We start from the raw sequence: 17,923 nt of genomic DNA, 5'->3' as shown, positions 1-17,923 counted from the left end.
ATAACGACTCACTTGTGCAAGCACCTTCGACTGTGTGCTGTTATCTGCGCACGTGAACACATTCACAGCTTTCCTCACTCTCTTCTTTCTAATATATCGTTGTTGTTGATGATGATGCCTGCGGCCACATCCCTTTGAATCGGGACATCAACGGGCAAGGCCAGATCGGGTGGTCTAACTAGGCGTATAAAATCAAAGGAGTTAACAATTCGAACGTTGGAGCTGAAAAGTGAAAATTTTCTGTGTGGGAAAGAATCAATCAGAAGAAAACCGTGCATAAAAATTAATAACAGATAAATAAATAAAAAGTATGTAAAAATACTGAACGATATATATATATATATATATAGCGGCTCCACAGCAACCGTAGTTCTCCACAAAGAAAGCAACAAAATCCCTATAAAAAAAGGCGTCAGCTGGGAGATATTATCTCTCCAATGCTATTCACAGCGCGTTTACAGGATGTATTCAGAGACCTGGATTGGGAAGAATTGGGGATAAGAGTTAATGGAGAATACCTTAGTAACTTGCGACTCGCTGATGATATTGCCTTGCTTAGTAACTCACGGGACCAATTGCAATGCATGCTCACTGACCTGGAGAGGCAAAACAGAAGGGTGGGTCTAAAAATTAATCTGCAGAAAACTAAAGTAATGTTTAACAGTCTCGGAAGAGAACAGCAGTTTACGATAGGTAGCGAGGCACTGGAAGTAGTAAGGGAATACATCTACTTAGGACAGGTAGTGACCGCGGATCCGGATCATGGGACAGAAATAATCAGAACAATAAGGATGGGCTGGGGTGCGTTTGGCAGGCATTCTCAGATCATGAACCGCAGGTTGACATTATCCCTCAAGAGAAGTGTGTATAACATCTGTGTCTTACCAGTACTCACGTACGGGGCAGAAACCTGGAGGCTTACGAAAGGAGTCCTACTTAAATTGAGGACGACGCAACGAGCTATGGAAAGAAGAATGATGGATGTAACGTTAAGGGATAAGAAAAGAGCAGATTAGGTGAGGGAACAAACGCGAGTTAATGGCATCTTAGTTGAAATCAAGAAAAAAGAAATGGGAATGGACAGGACATGTAATGAGGAGGGAAGATAACCGATGGGCATTAAGGGTTACGGACTGGATTCCAAGGGAAGGGAAGCGTAGCAGGGGGCGGCAGAAAGTTAGGTGGGCGGATGAGATTAGGAAGTTTGCAGGGACAACATGGCCACAATTAGTACATTACCGGGGTAGTTGGAGAAGTATGGGAGAGGCCTTTACCCTGCAGTGGGCGTAACCAGGCTGATGATGATGATGAAATAAAAAGAAACTATGGTGAGGATGGGGGGACGATCAGTCTAACATGGTAATCGATTGGTATCGATTAGGTAATTTTTCATTACCAATCAAATATTTCTGTGACTGAACCCTATAATGGAGGCTCCAAAACATAGGACCACAGGCACTGATAAATTTAGGCCAAAATTGCGACGCGGGATTTCCAGTAATAATTTTCTTATAACAGAAAAACGCCTGCAAGGCAACAAGAAATGGTCTGTTGTGTCCGCATCACCACAAAATGAGCATAATAGTGAGGGGACCAGGACAGACCTGTGTAAAGAGAAGTTCCACGTAGATATACGGAAGCGCAGCCTCGTGATGGACACTTCAATATTTGTGTTTCGCAAGAATTTCTGTGCCATGGGCATAGATGTCAGTAATCCATGGAATTGGTAATAGCGGAGCCTGATACTGCCTGCATAATGACACTCCTGCGAAAGTCAAGGGACAATACGGGAGAATCGGGCCGCTTATGGACGCCTTGGCTAGAGAATCTGCAACTTCATTTATAATTAGACCTTCATGGCCAGGCACCCAAATCAATCGCACGCTTCCTAGGTACGCAGGTACCAATGAATGAAACGTCCTCATTACGACAGAATCATGAGAAGCTGTAAGCAATGAGCGAAAGGATAACGGATCAGTGATTATCACGGCTGACGTAATTGATGGTCATAAATTGCGTAATCCCAGCAGCATTGATGAATTTGGCTAAAAAGATCGGTATGAAATCTGGCAGCCGAAGACAGAATGTCCAATCAAGAATCGGGGAAATTATTCCTACACCTGACTTTTCTTCACATTGCGAAGCATCTGACACAATTAGGATGTTTGTTTGGAGGTTCTGCAGATGATATTGTAATACACCTTCTAGAATACGATGTGGACGTGATTTCGCATTATTTGGAAAAATGTCATCGAATTGAATATCCTTGGTAACAGCTCTGTCGGGAATCGGAAGTATATCGCATATACGCACTTCCAACAAGTCAAGTAACTCTTGCACAAATGTACATTTGCGGAGTGTGTAAATGCAGCCAGATGACACCGAAAAACAGCGCAGGCTGTGAAATAAATATTGTTTGAGAATGTCGCAGCGGTGATTCATAAATTCTCAAGAACGCTTAGACTGTCAAAAGCCAGAACCTGCACGAAAGAGGGAGAACACGGGATTCTAGATAAAGAACAGAATTTGCAACAAATTTAGGAAGACCTAAACACAAACGTAATGCTTCTCTTTCTAAGAGGATTAGAGGACGGGACTTGTAGGCTGGAGCTCCAGAGGAGAGCACGCAACCAAATTCTAATACAGGGCGTACGTGCGTACGATATATCATTAGGAGTGTATCTGTTCTCAATCCTATTCGATAACTGCTCAGCCTACGCAATAGGCCAATTGCACGGTTACCTTTTCCAGTCACATGATCTATATGTGGGCGCCAATTGAGAGAAGCGTTATTAATCATTCCGAGGTATTTAACAGATTCCACCTGTGGTATGACTTGAAGGGGCTAAGACAATGAAATGTGCACTATGTCACGTATCGGAAAAACGGGAACAGCACATTTTCTGGGATTGAGTATAAAGTGATTAACATCTGACCACCTCACCAGAGCACAAAGGTAACTTTGCAGTCGTTGGCATAGCGTGTGGATGTCGTTTGCAGATGCGAAAAACGCAATATCGTCTGCATAAACATAAGTTGTTCCTTCTTGATGACAGGGAAGTGTGCTCATGAGAATATTAAAAAACACCGGGGAAAGGACTGAGCCTTGCGGTGCGTCTCTCGTTTGTTTATACCTAGAAGAAGAAAAGCCACTTTTGTAGCAATAGAATTCTTTTTCACCTAAAAACGAGTGAATCCGAGCTACTATATACCCAGGAACAGCACAGGGTGTTAACCGATTTATCAATGCAGTGTGCTCCACGGTATCGCATGGTTTAGCGATATCGAGCGTCACTAAGACAGCGCATTCCTTATGGCGTCAAGCGAGTTGTATTCGGCTTTCTAAGTCGACGTGGGCAAGCCAGATGGAGCAGACGGTCCTGAAACCAATCTGACAGGGACTAACAATGTAATTATCAGTAATAAATTTGATGATACGAAGGTGAAGAAGCCTCTCAATTAATTTTACTACGTTTGATGTAAGTGCAATGGGTGTAACGTTCTCCAGTACATAAACTCCTCCTTGTTTCTTGAGCATCAATATTACTTTGGCAAGCTTCAATTAAACGGAATACAAGCATTTTTAATTGATCAATTTACCATGTCTAAAAGAACGTTAGGCGATTCGTGTAACAATATTTTTAACATTGCATTTGTGACTCCGTCAGGGCCAGGGGCTGTATTCGGGAAGCATAGTGCAGTCTCATATAGCTCAAATATAGGGAAATCGGAGTGAAGACACAAGAAGGATCTAATGGAAAATGAATAGCCCGAAGCCGGGCTGTATATTGCTTTTCTAAGCCTTTGGCAATCTTTTCTAAGCAGGCGCTCAATTCTTGCGGGGTCAGAACAATCGGGTCTAATGCTAAGGGCGTTGGCAGCACCTTCCTAGCACGAAGAAATGGGAATAGAGCACGCTCATTTTTTGAGTTTGATAGATAAACGTAACGCCTAATATCATATTCATCTTTGGGTCGATTAACAGTAAGCTTAAATACACTAGCGTGAAACTGATAATTGTTCCAATTTGTCGGGCACTGATTATGCCGAATCATTTTCCAAGCGGCTTTTCTTTTTCTATAGTCCCACGTACACTCATCATTCTACCAGCAACAAGCGCGCGCTGCGTTTATCCGAAGGAATAATAAATTCAGCTTGCTTCCGGGAACCTTCTAGAATTGAGCAAATGGTTGAAGAGATTTCCTTATCATTGGTATTGGGAAGTTTCGAAACGGCTGAACGCAAGGAAGTCTTAAATTTCGTATGGTGGACTAGCGTACATGCCTGGTATTCTAAAGATGTTATTGGACATATGATTTCGAATGACACAGGAAGATGATCACTGTTGGTTGCTGAGTCAACCGCTAACCACGACGAAACACTTATACCAACGCTACAAAATGTTAAATCTAACAACGAACGAAAGTGTCCACTCGCAAATGTTACTTGTCCTGTGTTCTGACATGAAAGGTGACTATCAATAGTCCACTCCAATAGTCCCTTACCACACAAATCTGTTTTTAGCCCCCACGACATGTGATGCGAATTAAAATCCCCTGCAAAGAAAATTTCTTTTTTACAAGCAGCCACAGCCCTATTAAATTGACGCGTACTTTGCACACCGGTGGGGAAATAAGCATTTATAATTGAAAATGGATGATACCCTGGAGGACTTACATCTATTGCCAAAATTTCTCATTCAGAGTCCATGGTTTGAAAAAAAGAACTTTGCCGTGTGACAAATTTTACTGGAAAAAAGTATCAGTAATCCTCCACCTCACGAGTATTGATCTAATCGGCAAGACCGAAAACCTTTCATATGAAAAGTTTTCTGTGGTGAAAGCCAAGTATCTTGAAGAACTATGACATGTGGATAAAGTTGATTAGATAGGCAAGATAAATCTGTTAAAGCTGAGAGTATAGAGCGACAGTTCCACTGCAGTACTTTCAACTGTCCAATGGTGTTGATCGCACAGCAGCGGCAACTGCCGCATTTAGAATACTTCTTTTAATCATGGGAGATGGTTGACTTTTTTTTTTATTTTGGTTTCATAATCGTAGATATTGGTGATCCCATGCGTTTGGGAGCTCGAGTGTCAAGTTCCATATCTGCGACACTAACGGTGTCTGAATAAAAGGGATCATCCTCGCCTGGTTTGACTAGCGGAGTAGTTTCTGTCGACTGATCTACAAATGTAGGAGCCGTCTCTACCTCGTTGCTAGGCATTCGAGGTGTGGTATTAGATAATGAGGACTGCATCGCTATCTTAGTGGCCTGCATTATTTGTATCAATTGAATGGAAATTATTTGCGCTAAGCAATCTGATAGGCTGTATATCAATTTATACGTAGCTTTAACCATCACTCTTTCCACAGCAGAGTCAATTGCTTCCGAGAGATTAAGATCCATGCTTGGTGTGTTGCGCGCTGTAACACCAAAGTATCCGAAGGCCCTGTCTTTAATAACTGCAATTGCACCTCTTCGGGAGCAGCGACGGCGGTCGATTATTTCATGAATTTGTGTTTCTTGAGCGTGAGCTGACTAGTTCGAATAGTCTGCTGGGTGTCTTCCCCCATTTTGAGATTGTGCAGAGGATTCACTTGAAGGATGACCATCTCCGCAGGTTCGGCAAAGCAAGCTCGACTTACATCCTCCTGCACTGTGCCCGGATCTCCAACAATTCTGACATTGGATTAGACGCGACGCGAGTGGTTCTACACAAAACACAAGAGGTCACAACCTTATTTCTGGCGGACAGGATGTGCCCACAAACGTTGCAATTACTGATTCACTCGGAATCCTCTCGTTATGTGCAAGCCGATTGCAACGGTAAATAGCAATGACGCCTGCTGCGGAGAGCTTGTCCAGGGTTTCAGTTGGACTTAAGCGGGAGTCTACGCCCTGTATAAGAATCTTGGTGCACGCAAGGTGAGGCGGGATAAAAGCACTCACTGGGTTGAAAGCGAATGAAGTGCATTTGAATTTTGAAGTAGATGAAGAGCAACACAGGTCTCATCGGGTCACCGACACACTATACTTCCCCGTCCGAACGCTCGCACGTCAGTGACAGTCTGGAAGTGGTTGGACATGGTCTTAAGTTCCTTCTGGACCGCTTGTGGGTTGGTAAGCCTGATGGAACCTCCATTGGTAGGCACAAGCGCAACAGGAATGGTGCTGTCGCCACTGCGAAAAAATAAATCTACGGGCAATTCTTTAGCTGTCAGGGATGCTGGCCAGGCGGATCGCGCCTGGCCAGAAGAATTGGTCGACATCAGCTTAAGACGGCTGACGCAAGGAATCCTAATAAACCTGGGGCTACAGCAAGGCTAGTGAGACACCTGAAACCACCCGATCCTCAGCCAAAATAGCACTGCAGATCAACGAAGTTTCAAGAGGCACCGAACAGCTCTCGGTCCACCGCGTCGGTGTGCGTTAGCGCGCCCAATTGAAACTGCTTTTCTGGTTAACATCCCTGTTTTCTTTCTTTTCTCTCTAAGTTTATAGCAGTGACAAACATCCGCTGTCCTAAGTGTCACATATTATTACAAAATAACCGAGGACTTTACGCGAATGGCGATCAATGATGTTGACGGCAATGACCATTTCCGTTTTCTTTTTTGCAATATAGCTACTTATTTAAGCTTAAATACTTATTTCTTCATTCACCTATGTTGTGGATAAGATATAAATGCAAAAGTTGTGGAGGGTGTCTAAAAATGACCGATGACGGTGTTTGAGGAAACCTAGGTCGTGTGTGGTGCTTTCTTTCGGTAAAAAAGGATGCCTGTCAAAAAGAAAAAAGAAAGGAACTGCCACGTGACAACACGTCCGCGCACCAGCAGCAGCACCGGTCTCGTCAGCATGCCTCGTCTGGAGCACGCCAGGTGCGAGCGCGTGCGTACTCCGGTCCGCAGAGTTTCATGCAAAAATAACTGGAGTGAGCTCTGGCGCTACGATCGTTCATCTGCCATGAGTGCATGCATAATAATATGGTTAGCACATGGAATTGTCTAATGCTCGATCTTGCGGATGTCAAGTTTTCTTGTCACGTTATTTATAACGCTTTACTTTTCGAAATTTCCAAGTGCGCATTATTTTCCAAACACATCAATGCAAATATAGAGCCTGCGCAATGCGTAATCATTGTGAATCGATGCCCTAATAACGATATGGATTCTCGAAAATGATCGTATTGCAAAGTCACAGAGTCGTTTCAAGTCAGAAGGACGCAAGTTAGTCAAATCCATGTACTGCCGCGTAATGCCGTGGCAAATCATTACCACGCTGGCATGCACGGCATCTACCGTGCAGACACTATAGAGCCCGCGTTTCCTCCCCGTAACTTTGCTCGGAAACTCTAGTATGCCAGAAACTTTAGTACGGAAACTCTAGTACGGAAACTCTAGTACGCCGAGACGCCGTGGCTGTGCACTCTACGCGCGTTGTCGGCCAGGCCGTCGCGCCTGACAAGGTCGGAAGCTGACGGCAGCCCGGACGGCGCGAACGCGCTTAGAGGGTGCGTACAATTGCCATCGCAAACACACTTACGACTAACATGCCCTCAACATAAGTGATTGCTGTTCCCGTAAAGTCCTTCGTTATCTTTCATTCTTGTTGACACTTCGGACAGCTAGTATATTGCCGACACTGCTGTAATTTGTCTAACACGACCCGTATCTGGTTTGGCTATCTAGTAGATTAGATTCATCCTGCTTTGTCGCCACCCAATTAGAATTCTCATTGCTTGACTTAAACCACCGTGGTGGCGTAGTGGCTTTGACGTAGCGCTGCCAAGACCGAGCGGGATAAAACCCCGGAAGGTCATTGGGGATGAAATACGAGAACGTCCGTGTATACCATGCATTGGGTGAACGTTAAAGAGTTCCCCGGTGGCCAAAATTAATTCGGAGTTCCCCACTTCGGCGTGCCTCATAATCAAATCGCAATTTTGCCAAGTAATAGCCCAAAACCTAATTTTTATTTTGTGTTAATGACTTGCTCGATGCTGCTTGTCAGCTGCGTCCTGCTCCTTGGGCTTGATCAGCTCTGTTGGGATTTCAGCGCGTCTACTTCTTCCGTATTATCAGGGACACTTTCTTCGGATTTTTCCCAGTTGAAGCTTTATACTGTAACTTTTGTACTCTGCGGCTCCTCCGGCTGTTGGATATGCCTGAGCTGAGACTACTGTTCCTGTTTTGCCGAATTTATCGCCAATAAACCCTTCTTACATGCAGCAACGCAGGCCTTCATACAGTATGACGGTTCGCGCATGTTTAGCTGGTGCTTTTCGGCGCGTCTTTATAGCTCGTCTGCGAATGTCACGCACTCAACGTTCACCTACACGTTTATTTTTTTTCTTGCATTAGTTTACTCGCCGCGCTTTTCTTTTTGAGGTACTCGTTCCATCCGGGCAGCACTGCTTCTTCGTGCGATCCCATTAGGTGATCCCCATATGTGCCTTTACGTGCTTCTATAACTTGTTTAATATCCTTGTTCCGACACCTTCGTCGTTTCTCCTTTCCGCTTCAACGGTTTGTGAGCCGTGCTCGTCCAATCTCCCGTAGCGTGCTGTCCGCCTCGTAATCGTGGCTCGGCTCATCAAGCACTTGGCTGATCACTGTGTGAACTGCGGCTGCTTGCTGTTCAACATCGCAGCTAGGCTGTTTCGGCGCCAATGCTGCTCGAGAAGTTACGGAAGCGTGCCATGTCTTTAAAAACTCAGATGATTGCACGAGTTTCTCTTGAGTGGTAATGTGCGCTACAGGAGATAGATCTCTTGGAAGGCAGGTGAAAAGCGCTGCTGTGTGCGCTTTTTTCAATCTTTGTAATGTTTTCTGTGCCTGCTTGACTATGGGGTGAGCGGTTATCGAAGCTATTTATTTGCGTCGTTTTAATAAAGTCTTTCAGTTACGGAGCACCACCGTTGTCCGTCCTCATTTCTTATTATCTGCTTGGCGGCTGAGAAACCACTATGAGTCGATATCAGTTAGCCCAAATTTCAGTTCTTAATATTTATCTTACGGCGCACTAATATTCATCAGAAATTAGTCCCTGCCAGATTCACTTGGACTCAGACTCACGTATTTTCACTCGTACTCACAGAATGATTAGCTCTGGCTCCTTGAGACTCATGGAATCACGGACTCGCTATAGGACTCGGATATTCAGACTCACTCGATGTATCTCGTGGGGACTCAGAATCACTAGCTCACGGTAAGCATATTCGCACAATTAGGAGTATTCACCACAAGGCGCTTACGCTAGAACTGTTCACAAGAGCAAATGCCAGCCCATCCTGACGCCGGACATAGCCAATGACAAAGCGCACTCACGAACGAACAGCTTTGTGAATTCGGCCCCAGGTGTAATGGCGTCACAGTCAGCAAGTTGCTGGCTGCAGGTGAAATAAATGCGTGCGCACGAGTGTGTAGTGAGCTGTGACGCCTTGTCATACATTGCTTCAAGATGTTTTCCAAGTGCCGAACTCAGTGGCCTTTGCGCAACAAATTCTTTACTTATTTTACTGAATAACTTCAACCTCGTACACGTAAAATTTGATTTATGGCCCTTGATTTACTCAGGCTTACTTGTGCCAGCGGACATTCTTTCTCCTGAGATCCCTTTTGCTAAAGGCTTAATACTGCCATCGGTAAATCTAGCAAATAATTCTTACCTGACATACCCACCTTCTTACAAGATTCGCTATTCAGTGCGGAGTTTCTCATTTTATACAACAGTCTTAATGGCACACGTCTAATTGGCAAGCTGTGTTAAATTTGTGTCTTAAATTTAAGTATACACACTGCGTCGCTGGGCCTGCTGGTAAGCCATGTTATTCGGGAACCTACGGATCTTACGGGCCGAAATAACGGCTGGCTTGAGAACTTTAATGGGTTATATCGAACGGTTTAACCGCCAAAAGTAAGTCCCGCAACGAAAACCTTTGTTTATGAGAGCCGCATTCCGGGCAAGTTGGTAAAAGATTACTCAAATAATATTGCGAAACAAAAAACGACACGGACGTAAGAGAAGAAGACGCTTGGTGTGTCTTCTTCTCCTACGTCCGCGTCGTTTTTTGTTGCGCAACATTACTTGAGTAATGGAAATCTGTCCTTTCCTTCTGTATGAATGCTTCAGAAGAGTTGACCTTTAATCAAATATAAGGCGTTCAAGCGTAACGCGGGAACCACGAGAAATGCCCTGCTTTCCTAGCGCGGAGCACGTTGCTATACCTAAGGGCCTATACTTGGCCTGCAGTGTACGACCCTCAATCGTTGCCGTTGCTTCTCGACCGGCTTGTATCGCACCCGGCTTACTTTCCTACAAGATTTGGCTTCCCAATTGTGTGAGGGACGAGATTTCCTTTTTTTTCTCATTTTGTTTCTATATTTTTACCGTATTTTGTAATTACTGCGACCTGCGCTTTTCTTCTTTTTCGTTTTGTCCATACTTGCGCGCTCTATTCTTTCTCGTTGCTTTACTTTAGTCTTCGTAGCCTGTCATGCTGCTGTTTCTTTCTTTCAGCTGCTTTATTTGCTTCCTTTCTTCGTCAACTTCCTTTTATATCCTCCTCAATTCCTAATGAATAGGCAGGCTTTGTGCCCCCCTCGGTGGCAGTTGCCAGCCTGCTTCTTCCCCATTTCCCTCTCTGTGCATTGTACGTGCGTTTTCGTATCAATAATAATATTAATAATAATTTTATTCTAAGGCTATAAACGTTCGGCCAGCTTTTCTTCCTTTCATAATTTCACTTCGTTCTTGAGTCGGGCTGACTGACAGAGCTCCTCGCCAAGTAATACTAAAAAGTCAAGAAAGAAAGCGGGGAAACAAAGAAGAGCAAGAGGAAGAAGGACACACATGAATCACAGGAGCAACACATACAATTCACGTTGTTCGCGCAGCGAGTGGATTACCGCGATAGACTCCACGTTTGATATGGCACAGTCCAAGCGCATCTCACGGAGTGAAGCAACCGCACGCACGGACAATTTGCCTCGATCGTTCTGAAATGCCGTTTCTTCGACGCACGCCAACGTATACGCAACGGTTCGCGGTCGCCATCGCCGGGCCACTAACCTTAACGACGTCGTTCACGATGACCAGGTTGACGGAGAAGCGCTCGTGCGGCGGCGGCGGCGGCACGTCGGGTCTCTCGTCGGAGGCAGCAGGAGCAGGGCGGTCGTCCGGTCCGCTGAAGCAAGGAGACAGAGGCACGGCAATGACAAACGTGCTCGGGCCAAGGCACAGCCGAGACTGAGCACAAACGCACACAGTTCACCGAGAAGCATGTGTACTACCCGCGCGTGCTTGTCCCATCCTTATCGTTTGCTTTCGCTTTCGTGCCCTTAGGTTCTGGTTGACCCTGTCTGCTGCCTAAAGGAAGATGGAGGGCACAACGTCACTTCAGTGCAACACCGCTGGCTCCTGCCATCGGCCGCCTTTTCCGTCCCTTTGCGTTATGCGCCCAGCTTCGCATCTCCCTGTCAATCTCAAGAAGTATGTCAGGCATACAATCGCTCATTATTTGTTTCATGTCTAGTCCGGTCTGTTACACCTATCATTTTCCGCTCCATCGCTCGTTGCGTGAATTTTCTACGTTATCATGGTCAGCCTGGTTACGCCCACTGCAGGGCAAAGGCCTCTCTCATACTTCTCCAACAACCCCGGTCATGTACTAATTGTGGCCATGTCGTCCCTGCAAACTTCTTAATCTCATCTGCCCACCTACGTTATCTCTAAACGTTATCTAAACGTTCTACGTTATCCTCTAAACCTAATCAACCTAAGTTGGTACTGGTACAGGCGCTGATTGCACATATTCATTTCCAAGGACAGCATGAGGTACCGTTTTCATGCAAGACTCGAGAATGCGTCTTGCGTGCGCTTGCTGTAGCGTCCGGCCCCCGGTCTGATTCCATCGGCGGGCGTTGTGTCCGCTGGCTCGGTCGTTCCTCGCACACTCGAAAGTGGTTCCCGGGCCGAAAGAGAACATTGCCACCCAGAGTGCACACGTGACACGCACAGCAAGGGAGTTTCGCGTTTTTCGTGGCTCTATCACTCAAGCTTATAGTGGCTGACGAAGTTGGTTTATGCTTTGGGAATAAATCGCACTCTATTAAAGAGTGAACTTCACATCACGGTATCGATGTCTTGGTCATGGTTATTTTGATAATCATATTTCGAATTATTATTATTATTATTATTATTATTATTATTATTCATTTCTTTCCGTAGAACATAAGCACGTGGAATATAGCCCAAGGTGATCTCTACCTCAATCTCTCCGCCGCAACAAACTTACAAGAGAAAAGAACGGAAGGCGTCCGCCACACGAACACAAAGCACAAAATACGGGACAGCATCGTCGTTACACTCCACACCGGTTGTGCGAGAAGCCCGCGTTGCCGTGCGGCAGCCCCGCTCAAAGCGCGATGCCTCCCCGCTCACCCCTTGGCGACGGTGGCGTCCTCCTCGGCAGGAGCGGGCATCACCGCGGCGTTCTCCGCGGCATTGCCGTTGTACTCAGCGATCACTTGGTCCAAGAAATCCAGGGACGCCCGGACATCGTCGGAGCTGCGCGAACACGGCAATGAGTAACACTGGTGAAGGAAGAAGAAAGAAATATAAAACAAAAGAGCCGCAAAGGAAATACACGCATATTTTATACAATTTCGGCATTCACTTGTTTTTTGTTACTGTGGTAAGCTAATCTATATACAGTCTAGCCCGGTTATAACGAAGTCTGCGGAAATCGGAAATCACTTCGCTATATCCGCTATTTCGTTATATGTGGACGATGAAAAAAATATGCTAACATGGGCATACCGATTTATTGCCGCTGAAAGAAGTGGTCCAGCGTCCCCTGAACACGTTTCGCGAGTGCGGACTTCAGGATTGCGGCTTCGATACCATCCAACTTCGAACCAAAGATCTGGTCGAACTCCGGACTCCCGAGGTACATCCGTAGCGTGTCAACAGCTGCGATGGCCGCTGCGGAGGTGACCGGCGTAGGGGCACAACTAGCATCGTCGCATTCGCTGTCGGAGGCGCTGTCCGCCAAGGTCTCTTCCATGACACTCCCGGCAACTTCTTCAGTGGTGAAGTCCTCGGTGGCAACAAGGTCTTCGTCGGCGAAAACGAAGTTCATGTGGCTTAGACCCGCAGGCACAAGGTTCAAGTCGCTAGCGGAATCCCAAAGCTGCATGCTGCATCGATGCTGCCATGCGATGCAGTGAAGCAACCTCTCGCTCCGCGGGAGAGCAGACGACGCCATGAAAGGACGCCGTCAGCCGAATTTTGCTCTTATTTTCGCGGAAAAAATCACCTCAACGACGCAAAAATGTGTTGATTGACAGATTATTTTTCGGTTTGTATTAAATGTCTTCGTAATATCCACTGACGCGCTCTTATTTACTTCGTTAAAACCGGACCCAAAATGTATTGAAAATGCAAAGATGGGAAAGGGAAATTGAAATCCCTTCGTTATAACCGCTATTTCGCTATAAGTGGCTTCGTTATAACCGGGCTAGACTGTACTCATATCGTTATACACTTCGTTACGGTATAGTTATCTGTTTACATGTTGTCACGGTGCAGTGAATGTGAAAAAGCGGAAACACGGACAAAATGGTTAAATAATCCAACTTTTTTTAGGGCCCGAACCTTGGCTCAAGAATCAACGAAAATGAAACAAAACAAAACATTCATCGCATTTCTCCGACATTAGCCCAGCGATCGAACACGGAGGAAGAAAGGCACAAGATAGGGACAAAAACTATTATCGGCTATTGTCAAATACCCCGTAAACGAGGCGCCAACGACGGGCAAAATTCCAAAGCCGACTTATCAGATTCCAAAAATAACCCCACGAAAGCACGGACAATTAATAAGAGCCTTCTGGTGCGCCAGCGAACGCCGGTTGTGGTCAAAAGATCGAGTTCAGAGCCCAGAGTTGTCAAAACTCAACGAAATATATTCTTCAAATAAGGCGGTTAGATGAATATGCGCACACTATAGGCACATTCCAATGCAATTCAGATTCGTATTATCAAAACTCTGGTAAATAATTAACGACAGGCAATAAGAGTTCGACACGTTCATCATCATCATCACCATCATCATCATCGTCGTCGTCATCATCATCAACACCACCACCACCATCATCATCATCATCAACAACAGCAGCGACAACAACAACAACAACATCATCATCATCAGCAGCAGCAGCAGCCTAATTTATGCCACTGCAGGACGAAGGCCTCTCCCTGTGATCTCCAATTACACCTGTCCTGCGCCAACCGATTCCACCTAGCACCCGCAAATTTCCTAATTTCGTCGCACCACCTAGTCTTCTGCCGTCCTCTACTGCGCTTAATTCCCTTCTCTTGGTACCCATTCTGTAACCCCAATGGTCCAACGGTTATCTAATCTGCGCATTACATGACCTGCCCAGCTCCATTTTTTTTTCTCTTGATGTCAATTAGAATATCGTCTATACCCGTTTGCTCTCTGATCCAAACCGCTCTCTTTCTGTCTCTTAACGTTATGCCAAGCAATGTTCGTTCCATCGCTCTTTGAGCGGCCCTTCACTTGTTCTCAAGCTTCTTTGTCATTCTCCAAGTCTCTGCCCCATATGTAAGCACCGGCAAAATGCACTGATTGTATACCTTCCTTTTCAATGATAACGGTAAGCTTCCAATCAGGAGCTGACAATGTCTGCCGTATGTGATCCAACCCACTTTTATTCTTCTATGAATTTCCTTCTCATGACCAGGGTTCCCTGTGATTAATTGGCCTAGGTAAACGTACTCCTCCACAGACTCTAGAGGCTGACTTGCGATCTTGAACTCTTGTTCCCTTGCCAGGTTATTTATCATTATCTTTGTCTTCTGCATATTAATCTTCAGTCCCACTCTTACACTCTCCCTGTTAAGGCCCTGAATCATTTGTTGTAACTCGTCTGCATTGTTGTTGAATAGAACAATGTCATCGGCAAACCGAAGGTTGTTGAGGTATTCGCCGTCGATCTTTACTCATAAGGCTTGCCAGTTTAATAGCTTGAATACTTCTTCTAAGCACACAGTGAATAGCACTGGAGAGATTGTGTCTCCTTGTCTGACCCCTTTCTTTATAGGTATCTTTCTACTTTACTTGTGTAGAATTAAGGTGGCTGTGGAATCTCTGTAGATATTTTCTAGGGTATTTACGTAAGCGGTCTGTACTCCTTGATTACGCAATGCCTCTATGACTGCTGGTATCTCTACTGAATGAAATGCCTTTTCGTAATCTATGAAAGCTATATAGAAAGGCTTATTGTACTTTACGAATTTCTCGATTACCTGATTAATGACATGAATGTGATCCATTCTAGAGTATCCCTTCTTGAAACCTGCCTGTTCCCTTGGTTGACTAAAGTCCAGTGTTGCTTTATTCTATTGGAGATCATTTTGGTAAATATTTTATATAATACTGGGAGTAACCTAATGTGCCTATATTCTTTCACTTCTTTAACGTCTCCCTTTTTGTGGATTAGTATAATGTTTGCATTCTTCCAGTTTCCTGTGGCCCTTGCAGTCGATAGACACTTCCTATAGGGAGCCGCCAGCTTTCCAAGCATTACGTCTCCTTCATCTTTGATTAAAGCTACTGTTATTCCATCTTCTCCTGCTGGTTTTCCCCGTTTCATGTCTTGCAAGGCCCTTCTGACCTCATCGCTAGTTATAGGAGGAGTTTTTGTATGCTGCTCATCACTGTTTCGAATGGAGTTCTCCTGAGTCCTATGGGTACTGTACAGGTCAGTATAGAATTATTATGCTGCTTTTACTATGACTTAGAGATTGCTGATGATAATACCCTGTTTATTTGGTTTGTGCATTTTGGTTTGTCCTATGCGAAGTTTCCTTCTCACTAATTTCAGGCTGCGTCCATTTTTTACGGCTTCTTCAGTCTTTCTCACGTTATAATTTCGAATATCACTCAATATATCTTTGTTGATCAGTTTTGACAGTTCCGGTAGTTCTATCTTATCTCGTGAGTTGGACACTTTCATTCTTTGTCGTTTCTTTATCAGATCCTTTGTTATTTCAAAGAGCTTGCCTACTGGTTGCCTTCGTGCCTTGCCTCCCACTTCAATTGCTGCCTCTGAAGCCAGCCTCGTTACGATTTCGTTCATTACCTCTATGTCATCATCATCTCTCTGTTCTAAGGCTGCATATTTGCGACATGTTCAGTACAGAATGAATAGGAGTACCAAATGTCCACTGGTATTCACCAGTGCTGGTCTTGAGCCAGACGTCCTCGACTTAACTTGAGGCAAATGTCGAAGAAGGGACTTCCGGAAATGCAGACGCCCGGGGAACTCGTCGGCTAGCTTGCCGGGGAATCTTCTGCAGACGATCGGCTACGCGTCACATCTCTTCACCGGCGCGATCTGATCCCCTGGTTCCAGCACGGCGCTATTATCGCCTCCGCCGGCGTTTTTCGAACTTTCTGAGGGAGTCGTGCTCCCATGGCATGAACAAAGCCTGGGAATCTTCTCGACATTTCCCACGTTTTCGGCCGCGGCCACGGAACGTCATCGAGGAGGTTGGTGACTCATCCGTTGGCGCGCGCTCAGGCTGTCGCTCTCCCCTCTCACCATGCTCGCCTTCTGTCGAGGTCTGAGAAAGTGTTTCGGCACGCGCCCTCTCTCTTCTCTCTCTTGTTGGAGTAACTTGTCGAAGGTTCAGCGAGAATGCGGCCTCTACCATTAACAACATTTTACAGCGAAGCTGTTAGCCTCTCGGTGGCCGGCATTTTTCGTGTCCGTTAGCAAAGGACGGGGGCGGATCCCGGTGGCAGTGCAGGCCTGGAGCTCGTAGCCCCGTAAGGCTTTGGGCACTCATGCAGAACAGCACGCGCTTCAATAAGCAACAAGCTCAAAACAAGCATCCGAACCACATAATTGATGAGAAGACGCTCTTGATGACAGCGCAACGCACGCAGCGCTCCCCGCACGCGTTTCCCGGTGAATGCTGCGCAAGCTGCCGCGGTGACGTCCCCTTGCCTTTCGTACATGAAAGAAACAGTCTAGCAACTGATCTCAATGGTGTTGCAGCACCGCTATGGGCGGCGGCGTGCTGTCAAAATTATCATTACTCGCATTGCTACAATTACTCTAAATTATCTTTACTATACCATTGTTGTAGTGGTGGTTGCTGTGGTGGTTTTAAACAGCTTCGCTAAACACCCACTTTTGCAGGGCCGAAATGGCGAGTAAATTTTTGTCCCCATTCTTTCTACGCGCAGCACTGCATTTACCAACGTTCGTATAGACAGCGAGTGACGCATAAGCATCTAAAGCGTTTTCATGATAAGGCAAATGTAACGCAATCTGCATTGTTATGTATTTTTTTCTGACACGGCTGTTTTTATATGCAGCCTGCTGCATCAGAAACAACAACATCAACAACAACAAAGACTTGCCCAAGAGGGGGTTCCAGAATGAGCTATAGGCGAACCAGGAAATGCGTGACGACCAATTGTTTGTCAGAACCACTGCCTTCAGGACACACCTATGCGAGGATTCGCTGCAGATCGCAGCCAGTCCTCGAAGCGTCGTTGGGGACGTCTCGTGTACGTGCGAGGGAGAGTCAGAAAAACGAGGGCTCGGACGGGCGGAGTCATCGAACGCGCGCATATAACGACTGTCCTAGAGAAGGGCTCACCCACCGACGATCGTCTCGGGGAGTTCATGACCGACCACCGCGTGTGCTTCCGAGGCTGCTGTACCTGACAGACCTGGCTGTCGGCGAGCAGCCGTCGCCGCGAAGGAGGGCATGCCCACGTGACGCGGCCATTGGGCGCGTGAAGCGGTGAAAGCAGTGATCGGCGAGCCGTAATCACCGGCCGCAGCTTCGCCCGCGACGTGCCCCGTCGCTGCCG

At 46.0% G+C, this 17,923-nt stretch overlaps 1 protein-coding gene across 1 annotated transcript in view; it reads right to left on the bottom strand.

Annotated features, from left to right (window-relative positions):
- LOC126542978 (uncharacterized) overlaps positions 1 to 17,923 on the bottom strand; it is a 107,002-nt gene that overhangs the window by 16,302 nt on the left and 72,777 nt on the right. The window contains exons 2-3 of the mRNA XM_050190109.2: positions 12,449 to 12,574; positions 11,078 to 11,192 (exon numbers count right to left, since the gene is read on the bottom strand). Of these exons, the coding sequence (XP_050046066.1) occupies positions 11,078 to 11,192; positions 12,449 to 12,574 (241 nt within the window). The remainder of the gene's footprint in view (positions 1 to 11,077; positions 11,193 to 12,448; positions 12,575 to 17,923) is intronic.

This window comes from Dermacentor andersoni, chromosome 2, assembly GCF_023375885.2.
Source record: "Dermacentor andersoni chromosome 2, qqDerAnde1_hic_scaffold, whole genome shotgun sequence".
In the NCBI taxonomy this organism is placed as follows: Eukaryota; Metazoa; Arthropoda; class Arachnida; order Ixodida; family Ixodidae; genus Dermacentor; species Dermacentor andersoni.
The sequence above is the reverse complement of the archived record's forward strand: the minus strand, read 5'-3'. Positions and strand labels throughout refer to the sequence as shown.